Here is a 14,676-nt window from a genome sequence, read left to right as displayed (position 1 = left end):
TTTAGATTATTTTTATTAGAAGTAAGCCCCTAACATTTTGGATTCCTTTGTCTTTCTCCCAATTTTTTATTATTTTATAGAAATCTTCTTCCTATTACTCATGTGTGTATAGAAGAAGGAGAAAAGCCCATGGTGATATTGCCTTACATGAATTGGGGGAATCTTAAATTGTTTTTACGGCAGTGCAAGTTAGTAGAGGCCAATAATCCACAGGTGAGAAAAATTTGCCCAAATACCAATTATTTACCAGAAGTTTCTGATAATGTCTTTGAAAGTAGATATTAACGTTCTTGAATATAAACTGTTTAAAGGCCTGCAAAAAAGAACCTCAAATGAACCACAAGATATTTATAACCTGTTGGTTTAAAGGAAAATGTTGGCTTATGTTCCCGCCTTGAGGCTTACACTGTGCTGATGCTGAAGTTTTCCTTGTGTACTTATTCATAATCAACTCACACCCTTTGTAATGCCATCTCAGGTGTTTTCCTGATAACTGAGGGTACTTGTCCTAGATCTTCCTCTTAGGAATGGAAACAGACTTTCTAGAGCCATTTGGTTCATACTATATATACCAAAGCCTGGTGATGACCGGAGGTCTAGATTGTGGGAGGTAATTGGATGTATTGTAAATATGCTTGGCTGTAAGTTGGCAGTCATCTAAGAGTGTTTCTCTTCCCTGCTTGTGTTTATAACTGTGAAGCAAAGGTCAGATACCATGCATATTTTGATGGTAGTGGTAGTAAAGCCTAGTGGGTTTTTTGCTGTCTGCTATATCTTGTAGTCCAATTAAGTTGCTTTAGGATTTATAGTAGTATAGTTATTATAGTTGCCAGGAGAAAATGGGTTCAAAGGCTGCATTGAGTATTTGGCTTAATATGTATGATATGCTTTATAAATTGACAAGACTAAAGCTGGGATTCTCAACAAGTGGTTAGAGCCTGTGGCTAATCTGCATTACCTGGGGAAGGATTTTATTCCTCCACCCCAAGTACTGTCATCCACCTAGAGGAGCACGTCAGCAGAAAAAGCTAGGGGCTTGTACTTTGGGTTTTTTTGTTTTTTGTTTCGTTAGACAGGATCTCAGTCACTAAGGGTGGAGGGCAGTGGTGTGATCACAGTTCACTGCAGCCTCAACCTCCCATATTTAAGCAATCCTCCCACCTCAGCCTCCTGAGTAGCTGGGACCACAGGAACATGCCACCATACCTGGCTAATTTAAAAAAAAAAAAAAAATTGTGTAGAGACAGGGCCTCAGTATGTTGTCCAGGTTGGTCTCAAACTCCTGGGCTCAAGTAATCCTCCCACCTCAGCCTCCCAAAGTGCTGGGATTATAGGCATGAGCCACTGCACCAGGCTTAGACTTCTGTTAATTTGAAAATAATCCTGAGGAGAGAATCTCCTAATAAAAACTACTGTTTTGGGAGAAAAAAAGATTACTGAATTATAAACATTTGAAATATTACCTTGAGAACTCAGCATTCACTGAGCAGATGTATTGAGCAGCTGCTCTGTGTGCTGGATATTGGGGAGACACATCTAACAGATGAAAGGAGACAGAGAGTAAATGGTAGATTATAGAATAATAAGGACTATAGTTGATATAAGTACAGGGATATATGGGAACATATTCTTGGTCAAGAAATAGCTTTTAAAAATTCAGTGTGTAGGTTTAAAGCAGTATATTTGGATGGTGTAGGATTGTGGAATGAAATAAAGTAAGAAAGTGCCATCATATTTGTGTGCTATTTGCAAACCATGTCATTTTTTGTTACCACAGGCAATTTCTCAACAAGACCTGGTACACATGGCTATTCAGATTGCCTGTGGAATGAGCTACCTGGCCAGAAGGGAAGTCATCCACAAAGACCTGGCTGCTAGGAACTGTGTGTAGGTGCCATGAGCTTTACGCTGTCACTTGATATAGAGTGCTTCCTGGATTTGGGGTTCTCTGCAAGTCACAGTGGGACTTGTGTTGTATTTAAGGGTGGTGGTAATCCCTACTTTTTAATAATCTTGATTGCATTTGATGTTCATGTCTTTACTTTTCAGCATTGATGACACACTTCAAGTTAAGATCACAGACAATGCCCTCTCCAGAGACTTGTTCCCCATGGACTATCACTGTCTGGGGGACAATGAAAACAGGCCAGTTCGTTGGATGGCTCTTGAAAGTCTGGTTAATAACGAGTTCTCTAGCGCTAGTGATGTGGTAAGTGCTGAGACCCCCAGATAGCAAAAGAATAGAGAAATAGCTTTCTGTTTCTAAATGTTTTACTGTTTTTGTCTTTTGGGTTTTTAAAAAATCTGCTAGCTGTTCCTGGAAATTTTTATCCAGAAAGCAAGTGTAATTAGCTGCCAATCAGCCAGTTTATGGAGAGGAGCTGTGACCCAGACCATAGGCCAGCACTGTGTGTAATCTCATTTCATCCTCACAGTACTGCTCTGACAGAAGCACCAATTTTTTTTTTTTTTTTTTAAGACGGAGTTCTACTCTTCTTGCCCAGGCTGGAGTGCAGTGGCGCCATCCCAGCACACTGCATCCTCTGCCTCCCAGGTTCAAGCGATTCTCCGGCCTCAGCCTCCCAAGTAGCTGGGATTACAGGCATGTGCCACCATGCCTGGCTGATTTTGTATTTTTAGTAGAGACAGGGTTTCACCATGTTGGCCAGGCTGGTCTTGAACTCCTGACTTCAGTTGATCCACCTACCTCCGCCTCCCAAAGTGCTGGGATTACAGATGTGAGCCACCATGCCCGGCAACAGGAGCACTATTAACACTAGGAGGGAGGCTGTGGTATCCCAGTTTTAAAGGTGAGGATTTTGAGACTCAGAGAGGTTACAGTAATTTCATTTTTTTTTTTTTTTCTTATTTAAGAGACAGACCAAATCGTTTCCAGATCATAAAGGTGTTTTCTTTTTTTCAGATGACTTCTTCTAAGTGTTATGGCCCGTAAAATTTGTAATTCCCCACGTCATCGTCGTCCTTTTGTCAAGTTTCTGGGTGGTTTTGCCCACTTAGCCAGACCATAGTTGGGTCCTTTGTACTTAGTGATGCATAGTTTCAGAAGCCACGTTCACTTGTGGATATTTTAGAGCCATTTAATATTTCTGTCACTTGATTTCTTAGTCTTATTTGGAAGACTAAGCATAATTTATTTTCCTATCTCTTGCCTGTTAGACTTTATTATTGTTGCAGAATATTTAGGGATTAGGTAAAACTTCTGCTTATAGGGTCCCACCTATGTTCACTCAGTGATAATCAGTTTGTGTTACATGTAAAGTCCTGTAGAATAATTTGCTTCTAAGCTTCAACTGTAAGAATTAGGCTTACTGTATCATTGTATTTTGTGTCTTTATATTTTATAATTTAGGGATACTCTTTTGCTTCAAAGTCTGTATGTTTTAAGGATTAATCTTTAAATCGTGTATTACTGTATGCTAATTATATTAATTGGTATATACTCATTTCCTCGGTGTATGAGTTTTCTGTGGCTGCTGTAACAAATTACTACAACCTTGTTGGCTTTAAATAATAGAAGTATAGTCTCTCATGGTTCACTTCTGAGGCCAAATGTCTGAAATCAAGGTGTAGTCAGGGCTGGGCTCCCTCCAGAGCCTCTAGTGGAGAAGCAGTCCTTTCTTTCAGCTCCTGGTGGCTGTTGGCATTCTTTGGCTTGTGGTTCCATCTCTCTGTTCCAAGTTCATACCATCTTCTCCTTCACATATGTCTTTCAGACTCTCTCTGCATATGATTTAGAACCCACCTACATAATCCAGAATAAACTTTTCCTCTCAAGGTCCTTAATCACATTTTGTCATATAAGGTAATTACAAGTTTTGGGGATTAGGACATGGACATATCTTTGGGGCTACCATTCAGTTCACTGGAGTCAATAATTGAAATGATCTAAGATTTCTTTACTGAACGACTTATGGAGAGGAGCTGTGACCCAGACCCAGATTTTCTGATTAAAAATCCTTAAAATAAGAATAATTTGAGAAAGGGGAAAAATCCTTTCATTAACTCTAACTACTAAGTAAATTTTTTTTCTCCTTTCTGGAAACTATGTTTTATTTGATATTGATATGTTTTGGCTATGTCCCCACCCAAAATCTCATCTTGAATTGTAATTCCCATAATCCCCACATATCAAGGGTGGGACCAAGGGTGGAGATCATTGGATCATGGCGGGGGCGGGTTCCCCCATGCTGTTAGAGTCTCACGAGATCTGATGGTTTTATAAGCATCAGACATTTCCCCTGCTTGCACTCACTCCATCCTGCCACCCTGTGAGGAAGGTACCTGCTTCTCCTTTTCCTTCCGTCACGATTGTAAATTTCCTGAGGCCTCCCCAGCAATGCAGAAATAAGTCAATTAAACCTCTTTCCTTTATAAATTACCCAGTCTTGGGTATTTCTTCATAGCAGTGTGAGAAGGGACTAATACAGATATATTGCTCCATTTACATACGAAGTATTTTGATAAAATGTGTTCACTTAATGTAAATGCAATTTACTTACACAAATTTTAAACTTTTTTTTTTTTTTTTTTTTTTTTTTTTTGAGACGGAGTCTCGCTCTGTCACCAGACTGGAGTGCAGTGGCGCGATTGCGGCTCACTGCAACCTCCACCTCCTCGGTTCAAGCGATTCCCCTGCCTCAGCCTCCTGAGTAACTGGGACTGTAGGCGTGCACCACCATGCCCAGCTAATTTTGTTAACAAGGTCTTTAATTGTATGTATCTTCAAAATACTTTGTTTTAACTCAAGATAAACCATTCTCAAACAGTTTATCTGACACTTGTGAGATGAACAAAGTAAATATGAATGATTATGAGAAGGGATGTGATCTGCTTTACAGAGCAGTCTCAGAAGCTAACACTGAATGACAACCTGTTTCATGTTGTCCACAGCCTCTCCTAGCCAGAGAGGCAAGGAGCATGGTGGGCCAGGATGAGGAAAATAAAACCAGACTCTTGGACACTGAATCCCAGGGTTCAGCTTGTAGAGCAGTGGGGTACTAATCCTGGTCTGTTTTTCCAGAGCTTTGATGATAAAGAAAAAATGTCTCTCTAGCATGAATGTCTAGAAGTTAAACATACCAAGTAAAGCAGTAGAAATATGCAGAGCAGCTTAGATACTTTTAATGGCTATCTAATGAGAACCTGGGCTTTTTTTTAGGGAGAGAAGGGTTACATTTTTGGTTTTGATTTTGATTTTTTTCAAATGACATATGAAAGGAAAGCTGAGTTTGATTCTGGACCAATGCACAGCTGCTGTACTAAATGACAGGAAGGACTAGTTCTACCCTTTGATAAGGTTTTTGGTTTTAGAGTTGCCAAATCTTTATTCAGAAATTTTGAATTGTATCTGGAACTGTTTACCAGCTCTACATTAAGCAAAGCTATTTTCATGGAGTGGGAAGGGGGGCAGGCAGGAGGAATCGGTTTGGCTTTGGTTGTAGAATGTAATTTTAAAACATAATGTCAGTTGAATTAGAGCAGTGTGGTTCTCAAATTTACTCCTTTAGTGAAAGCTCACATCTAAACATTTTTAAATGTAGAAAAGTAAAAGAAACTTTTCTTAGTGTTTACATTGAAAATTTTATTCCATAGTTGATTTAAAAGGTGGATTCACTTGTCTCTTTGGGATGTTAATTTTTTTATTTCCAGTGGTTGATTTAAAATTTTTGTTATTTATTGAAATATAGTATAGTTGCCACTGCTGAAATGAGATGGCAGTTGTGGTGGTGAACCAAAACTAGTTCGATGGGCAGAAAATGGAAGATAATTCTTAGATGATAATCTCTAAGTATTTCGTGTAATTTGAAGAGGTTGGAAATTTTTTTATTATTCTCTTAGAAAAAGGAGCATTGATAGCTTGTATTTCAAAGGGGTATGCAAGATGATGAATAGTGCTATTTGCTTGCACAGTGGAGGCCCCCAAAATATATATTACTTTTTTTTTCCTTAGATACAGGGTCTCACTCTGTTGCCCAGGTGAGAGAGCAGTGGTGCAGTCATAGCTCAGTGTAGCCTTGTACTCCTGGGCTCAAGTGATCTTCCTGCCTCAGCCTCCTGAGTAGCTAGGACTACCAGTGTGTGCCACCACACCTGGCTAATTCTTTTATTTTTTGTGGAGATGGAGGCTTGCTGTGTTGCCTAGGCAGATCTTGTACCCCTAGGCTCAAGCGATCCTCCTGCCTTGACCTCTCAAAGCACTGAGATTACAGTTGTGAGCCACTGCACCCAGCCTGTATTACTTAATTTAATGTATATATGTGTAGGTATACCATCGTATAATTAAGTGATGATAGGAGTTTTTTTGGTAATATTTATGATCAAATATTTTGCAGGACCTACAGAGTGAAAATTAAGTTAGATAATATACTTTCAACAAATGAGGGTATAGCTAATAATAAATCTCCAAGCAAGATGCTCCTAGAGTGTTGAGTCTCTTCAGCTGGATATTTACTGGCAAAGTTCATGTTGAAGATACATGGCATGGTTTGGTTAAGCAGAACATTTCAAATTATATCAGAAATAGTTATTTTTATGGTTATGACATTTTGCAGGAGTTCACATATTTTATGTAAGAATCTGCCATCATCAGAATGCAATTATACCAAATAGTTGCTTGTTCATGTGGCAGCTTTATTTTAAAATATCACCATTAACTTAATGGTGATCAGCTTCACAAGAGAGTTACTTTAGTTATTTAGTTAGTTAGTTATTACAGATAAAGTTTTTTATTCATTATCCTCCTCCTCTGCCTCTTCCTCCTCGTCATCTTTGCCTTTCTCTTCCACCTTTGTCCAGACAACTTTAGCAGGACCCTTTGTGCCATCAAACTTTCCTTTAGACTTGCAGTTAGCAACATCCTTCTCATACTTCTCCTTCAGCTTTGTTGCCTTTGTGATGCAAAGCTGCTTTTCAGTGTCACTTAAATTACTCTACCTCTCACCTAGCTTTTTTGCCACATCTCCAATAGAGATGCCAGGGTCTGAATTCTTGGGGCGGAATTCTGTACAGAACAGGAAGAATCTGGACAGTGACCTTTTGGGGACATTGAGGTCCTTTTTGTTTTTTATTTTTTTGTTTTGCCTCCCTTAGATGGTCCATAATCCTTCATTTCTGAATCATAGCATATTTAATCCGCTTTTGCCATTTCATCAGATTTAGACTTCTCTTTCCCAGACACTGTCTTCCACTTCTCAGTGCACTTTTTGGTCAATTTTGCAAAATTGACAGGGATATCTGGGTTTTTCTTCTTAGGTTCTCTGCATGCCTGCACAAAGAAGGCATAAGCAAACATCTTGCCTTTTGGTTTTCTGGAGTAGATTTTAGCCACCCTGACTCAATTGTTCACGAGTCTGGGCAGCACAGGGCATGACACGTAGCTTAGCGATTCCCCAGCCTCACGCTAGCTGCCTCTGCAAGAGGCACCTCAACAGGAGAATTACTTTAACATCATAACTACTTTCAGTGTGTTTTGGCATAAACTTACTTGAAATAGCTGTGTGACCCAAATTTTCTGAGCTATACTTAGCATGTGATGTTAAAATATCCTTTGATTTGCATTTAACGTGATTAACTCCTAGAAAATGCTCACATTTTTCTTTTTTAGATTATTATAAATTTGTTTCCATATATATATGTGTGTGTATATACAATCCTACACACACATATGTGTGTATTGCCTTTGCTTTAGATAATTGGAATTGAAAGGACTAGGAACACCCTTCTGTTTTCCATGACTATGGTGTGACTGTTCATGTAAAAATCCTGCCTTTTAGTTTTTTGGGATTGAATTTTTTTTAATTCTTAAAATATTTTAAAGTGCACATGTTGAAGATTGCTTTTTAACATTTGGGTTGGAAATACATACAGTCATTATGTTCTGTTACCACTTTTTCTTTATGGGTGAAGTTGGGGGCTTAAAAGTTACATTTAATATTCTATTTTTGGACACTTCCACCAGAGTCTATACACATGTGAAATACATATTTTTAGATGTAAATGTAGCACCCAACAAATGATACTGCTGCCTTGGAGGGAACATTTTCTCTGTCCTTTAAGACATCCTTAATATTTTTGCATTTCTTTATAATTAAAAATTCTACATAATTTATTTAGAAATACATTAATGTTTTCCATCATAAAAATAATACATTGCATCTCTAGGTTGTATTTTCAGAATTTCTACTGAAAGGATTCAGTATTTCAGTATGTCCAGATTCTTATGTTAACATCAACTTTTAACTATTGAGCTTAAGAACTATGCACATCAAGATTTGACTAGTTATAAATGTCTAATATTATTCTAAGATATGATATCATTGTAGGCATTCTTAAGAATTTCTGGATATTGTTTTTATTGTGTTTTCATCAGATGTGGATACCTCCATAAATTTTTTTATGTGACTTTCTTTTCCTTTTTTTGAAAATAGAGCTCTTGATTTACATGTTCTTTGAATTATTTAGCTAACTATAGTAGCTAACGTAATTCTGCTCTTAAGAACTACTTTCTATTAGGAGATTACTAAATGTAATCGGGAGTCCGCAGTTATGAATTTTTTTCTTATTGGTTTTCTTGTCGTTATAGTATTACATTGTGTTTAAGAAGCATGTTCTTAAGAAAAACAAGTCAAGGAAATAACTTCCATGCCAAATATTGTCAGCATGGTTTATGGCAATGAAGAGATCCTTTTAAAGGTATTTGAACAGTTTTTAGGGGATAGGACACATCAAAATGTGTTGCTTGTGCCTTTACATTATTTATTTTGTGAATGTTAATGATTACCTAGAAAATAAAGGGAAATCTGAAGTTATCCAGAGACTGCATCTGCAGCACATTGCTACGTATGACTCTTTAACTTCCTATTTGCCCAGTGCTGTGGAGGAAGCCCAGTGCTTGTTGTATCCTGAGCAGACCTGAGCGGGAGAGTCTGACATTTATAATATACCCATGAAGAGTAGTCTGCTGAACTACTGTGGTATCAAAGAGAAAGCTAGAGTTATGGAGGATGCTTATTGTTTTTTAAAGTATAGAAAACTTTATTAATTATTAATTTTAGAGTAAGGCATAGATGCCTAATATTTGTTTCCTTTATAGTTGCTGATTTTATATACAATAATCTTGGAACAATTATTTAAGTATTAAGTTCACATTAAGAGGAATAAATATTAAAGACAGGAAAAATCTAGAGGTGCAAGATATTTCAGACTTGAAGAAATAAAAATTTTAAATTTAATATTAACGTTAAGATATTGTTTAGTTTTATTTAATGGTATTGTTTTATTCATCCTAATATTTCCTTAGAATGAGGAATAAATGGATTTACTTTAGGAAGAGTTGCTGTATTTTCAGAGGTGAGCACTTGCTGTCCTGTGATCAAATAGTTGACCTAGGTATGTTTTCTGTCGTTGGCTCTCCCTCAGGATAATTTACCGATAAAATCTTGTAAACAACTCTTTACATTCCTTTAAAGAGACTTGTTCTTATTCTGTTTAATATTCCCTTCAGATAGCCCCAGTGTTCTGATGGAGTAATGTCTGTGCATCTGACGCATAAATAAGTGGCTGGTTAAAAGTGCCATGATGCAATGGCAAAAAGTGCCATAAATAATGCGTGTAATGGCCTGGTTAGCATCCAGTGTTGGCTCCTCTGTCTTTCCTAATCACAGATCGTAGGGCAGGTTCATAGCAGAAGTAGTCACTTTTCAATCATGTGTAACACTCTGCTTAAAGATCGCTGATGTTTGAAGTTGAGTTGGTGTCTTAGTGTATTGGGGCCACTATACCAAACTGCCGTAGACTGCCGTAGACTGGATAACTTAAATAACAAACACTGAATTCTCATAATTCTAGAGTCTAGGAAAGTCCAAAATTAAGGTGCCAGCAGGGTCAGTGTCTGTTGAGAGCCTCTTTCCTGGTTCGTAAATGTCTATCCTCTCTTTGGGTCCTCATGTGGCATAAACAGTGAGGGAGCTCTCTGGTGGTCTCTTATTTATAAGAGTACCAATCCCATTTATGAGGGTTGCACTCTCATGACCTGACCATCTCCCAAAGGCCCCAACTCCTAATACCGTTACTTGGGGGTTAAGGTTTCAGCATATGAATGGTGGCAGGGACACAGACATTCAGTCCACCACATTCTGCCACTGGCCTTCCAAAATGTATGTCATTCTTACATGCAAAATACATTCATTCCATCCCAACAGCCCTAAAAGTCTTAACTTATTCTAGCATCAGCTCTAACATCTTAAGTCCAAAGTGTCATTTAAATATCATCTAAATCCGGTATGGATGAACCTCAAGGTACAGTTTATGCTGAGGCAAATTCTTCTCTAGCTCTGAACTATAAAAGCAAACAAGTTATGTGCTCCAAAAATACAGTGGTGGGACAAGTAGTGGGTAGACATACTCATTCCAAAGGGAAGAAATAGGAAAGAAGAAAGGATGAATGCATCTAAAATAAGTTGAAAACCTAACCGAACAAACAATATTAAACCTTAGGACTCAAGAATAATTCTCTTTGGCTTAGTACTCTGCTTTTCAGGCCTCTTGGGGTGGGAACATCATCTCTCAGCTAGGTGGGAAGGCACCTCAGTGGCTCTTTGCCAGGGTCCCACCCCAGAGGCACTGAGATCCTTTTTTGGCACTTGGGACACACCAGACCTGAAGAGGCATCTAAGAGGAGGCATGTCCCTCTGGACATCTGCTCTAGACCTGGTAAAGGGCATCTACAGAAAAACCTATAGCTAACATATTTAGTGGTGAAAGGCTGAATTCTTTTTATTTAATATCAGGAACAAGACAAGGTTGCCCACTATTATCATTTCTGTTACTCAGCACTGTCCTTGAGGTTATAGCCAGTGCACTAAGGGAAGAAAAGAGTGGATAGAAAAAAGTAACTATTTGCAGAATAGTATGATCATTTATGTAGAACATTCAGTATGATATACAAAAACGCTACTAAAACTAATAAGTGAGTTTAGAAAGATTGCAAGATCAATGTACGAAAATAAATTGTATTTTTAAACACTTAATGAAAAATAAGAAATTAAAGTTTTAAGAAAGTTTATAAGAACATCAAAAATGTGAAGTTTTCAGGAATAAATCTGACAAAAAATGTGAAGGAGCTGCACAATACATTGCTGAGAGAAATTAAAGAATACATACACAATAGGAGAGGTACACTGTTTTTGCCTTGGTCAGAAAACTCAATATTAAGATAGTCTCTCCAAGTTTGAAAGATATTATCAACATTATTAGTCATTCATTAGGGAAATGCAAAATTAAACCACAGTGAGATACTGTTGGTTTGGCTAAAATTGAAAAGTCTGACCATACCAAATATTGACAAGGATATGAAAGAACAAGAGCTCTTTTACACTGCTGGCAGGAATGTAAAATGGGATAGTCACTTTGGAAAACAGTTTAGCAATTTCTTAAAATTGATATATATGTACCATATTCAGTCATTTTGCTCTTAGAGAGATGAAAACGTGTTCTTACCAACACTGTACACAGATGTTCATAGCAGCCTTATTTTTAATAGCTAAGTCTGAACATAATTCAAATGCTTATCAACAGGCAAATTGGTAAACTGCAGTATTCCTATAATGAGCTATACTACTAAATAAAAAGGAATGAACTGTTGGTACATGCTGCATCATGGATGAATCTCAGAACGATTTTTCTGAGTAAAAGAAGCTAGGAAAACAGTATACAGCTTGAATAATTCTATTTATATAATTCTAGAAAATGCCAACTATATAGTGACAGAAAGCAGATTAGTGGGTACTTGGGGATGGTAGTGCTGGTGGTAGGGAGGGATGAAGGGAAAGGATCAAAACAGAATCTTTCGGAGGTGATAGCTATGCTCCTTACCTTGGTTGTGGCAGTGGTTTCAGGAGTGTTTATGTGTGTCAGAACTTACCCAGTTGAATACTTTATGTGCAGTTTCTTGTGTGTCAGCTGTACTACAATAAAAATAAATGAAAACTGTCGTCGCTGTCTGATCACTGCTGCTAACATATCTAAGACTACTTGCTAAATTTGCCCATTCTTAAGACCTGCCAAGGACTTTTGTTTAAAGTGATGTGATCCAGGCCTGTCATGGTGGCTCATGCCTATAGTTCCAGCACTTTGGGAGGCCACAGCGGGTGGATCACTTGAAACCTGGAGTTTGAGACCAGCCTGGCCAACATGGTGAAACCCGATTTCTGCTAAAAATACAAATAAATAATTAAATAATGTGATCCAGGCTTCAGAATTATTGAGATAGGACTGGGGAACTGTACTTTTTAGCAAGCACCCCAGATAATTCTTCTCCTTCTAATAAAACACTTAACCCAGATTTATTTAATTGTACTTCGGTAATCTGCAGCCATGTCTTCATATGAGAAAGAGATACAAGGTTTCTAATATGAACAGAAAGGCCTAGCCATGGAACACCTGATGATACTTCCACTGTGGTCAGATAAGATAATTTACAATTGAATGGAATTATTTTCTTTTCAGTTTATAGTTCACTGAAGTGAGCCTTGCATTGTAAGTTCCTGAAGTAATGACTGGAAATGTCTTAACTCAGTAGCCCCATCTTTAGTTAATGCTGCACTAAAAGAAAAAAGGAATTTTACTTATATAGTTTTTGACAAGTCATATTCATATATGTTTTAGTGGAAAAACCATTTTACATCTTATATATGGAAGCTATAAAATAACACATGTTCTGGGGAGAGGAATAAGATGAATAGAATAACACTGTAATTCTCTAAATGTTCTTTAGCCACGGCCTTTCATAAAACTCTGGAAAGAACAGCATGACCTTCTTATTGCCCCCTTTCCACCGACGTCAAACAGAAGGAAATTATAGAATAAGTCTGTCTAAATTTTAAATGGTTCAGTTATCAGAAGACTTTAGAGCAAGTTTTCCACAAATCATCTCTGTGCCATTTTGTCTTGATTATTTTTTTAAGGGTTGGTTTGCCAACATGTAATTAATCACTTTTGTTAGTTTTTAAGGAAACGAAATGGCATTGTTCCCTTTGGCTTAACTGTTCTTTTCGATGGCGTCTTTTAGTGTTGTAGTTGTAATATGAAAACGTTAGGTAAATGTTAGGCAGTAATAATGTGAACAAAACAGTGGGAAGGGAGTAATTTTTAAAAGCTTATATATATTGCTGCTGTGATACTTACATTCAACTCCAGATCTCAAATACCACGAACATTACTATCAAAGTACCTTATAGTCAGAAGGTGTTATAATGTCAGTGGATGGGGTTATTCCCTGTGTACGAAGGGTCAAGATGCACTTGTCACCAATTCCCATCGTTTCTTCTTCCAAAATCTAGTTTGAATGGATCATTTCATCTCAGAAGGAAGGGATGGGAGCACCCTTCCGACCAGTTTCATTTCTTCGGGCTCTGTTCCATCTGTGCAGGGAACTACCTTCTCTATGGAAATTGGATACGATTTTAAAAACAAAGCACTGCATTTACTAATGACTGTCAGTATTAAGATTTCATATAGATCTTGTTACTTCTCAGAAAAAAGTTTCATATAGAGTAAGGTTTTAAAGATAGGCAAATAACTAGATGTGAGCAGGCACCGTCCTTTAACTTTTATTAATTCGAAATCATTTTTCCATTTTTAAGCAGAATAGAATGTCCCAGTAGGTGTAAGGGAAATTTTAGTAGCCTCCAAGACTCTGTGGAGATTTTGAAACTATACACAATTTAGGGTAATGCTGCCGTCAAAGTGATTGAGATATACTCCTTCCTCTGTGTTCTGAAAGTTTATGTAGGATTGGGTGTGTAATGAATGGGTTGAATTGTGTCCTGCCTCTCCGCCAAAAAAAAAAAAAAATCGGTTGCAGCCCTAATCCCTAGTACCTCAGAACGTGACCTTATTTGGAAATGGGGTCATTGCAGATGTAACATTAAGATGAGGTCATACTCAAATTAGGATGAGCTCTAATCCCCCCTAAGACAAGAGACACACACACGAGGAGAAAATGTCATGTGAAGATAGAGGCAGGGACTGCAGGGCTGCAGCTGCAAACCAAGGCACACCAGGGGCTGCCGGCAACCACAGGAAGCTGGGAATAGGCAAGGGAAGATTCCCCCTCCAGGTTTCCAGGGAAGCACAGCCCCGCTGACACATGGATTTGGACTTACAGCTATCAGAGCAGTGGGACAATAAATTTCTGTTGTTTAAGCTACTCGTTTGTGGTATGTTATTATGGTAGCCCTAGGAAACTAATACAGATTTGTATTTTCTTTCAAGTTTGATAGAATTCACCAAACAATGTTGAGTTTTCTTTGTGGAAAAGTTTTGAATTGTGAATTCAGTATCTTTAATAGATGTAGGGCTATATAGATGTTCTGTTTATTCCTGTGTGTTTTGGTAATTTGTATTTTAAGAAATTCGTTTATTTCATTTAAGTTACTGAATTTATTGGCATAAAATTGGATTGTTCATAGTATTTTTTGATGTCCTAAAGGATGGTGTTCCCTCCTTTATTTCTGATATTTACAATTTTTTGTTGTTGTTCAGTCTAACACAGTGGTTCTTAACTGGGACAATTTTGCTCTGGTTAAGGGCATTTGTCTGTGCCAAGGGACGTTTGGCTATGTCTGGAGGCATTTTGGGTTGTCACAGCTTGGAGGA

At 37.7% G+C, this 14,676-nt stretch overlaps 1 protein-coding gene and 1 pseudogene across 2 annotated transcripts in view; one reads left to right on the top strand and one right to left on the bottom strand.

Moving 5' to 3' along the window:
- The window catches only part of RYK (receptor like tyrosine kinase), a 91,040-nt gene that overhangs the window by 72,057 nt on the left and 4,307 nt on the right, over positions 1-14,676 (top strand). For both annotated transcript variants that reach the window (XM_050779622.1, XM_050779621.1), the window contains exons 11-13: positions 81-213; positions 1,778-1,887; positions 2,050-2,209. In XM_050779622.1, coding sequence (XP_050635579.1) covers positions 81-213; positions 1,778-1,887; positions 2,050-2,209 — 403 coding nt within the window. The remainder of the gene's footprint in view (positions 1-80; positions 214-1,777; positions 1,888-2,049; positions 2,210-14,676) is intronic.
- Positions 6,747-12,395, bottom strand: LOC126947666 (high mobility group protein B3-like; annotated as a pseudogene).

Source organism: Macaca thibetana, chromosome 2 (genome assembly GCF_024542745.1).
Source record: "Macaca thibetana thibetana isolate TM-01 chromosome 2, ASM2454274v1, whole genome shotgun sequence".
Lineage (NCBI taxonomy): Eukaryota > Metazoa > Chordata > Mammalia > Primates > Cercopithecidae > Macaca > Macaca thibetana.
Note: the sequence above shows the minus strand (reverse complement) of the source record. Positions and strands in the feature narration are given on the sequence as shown.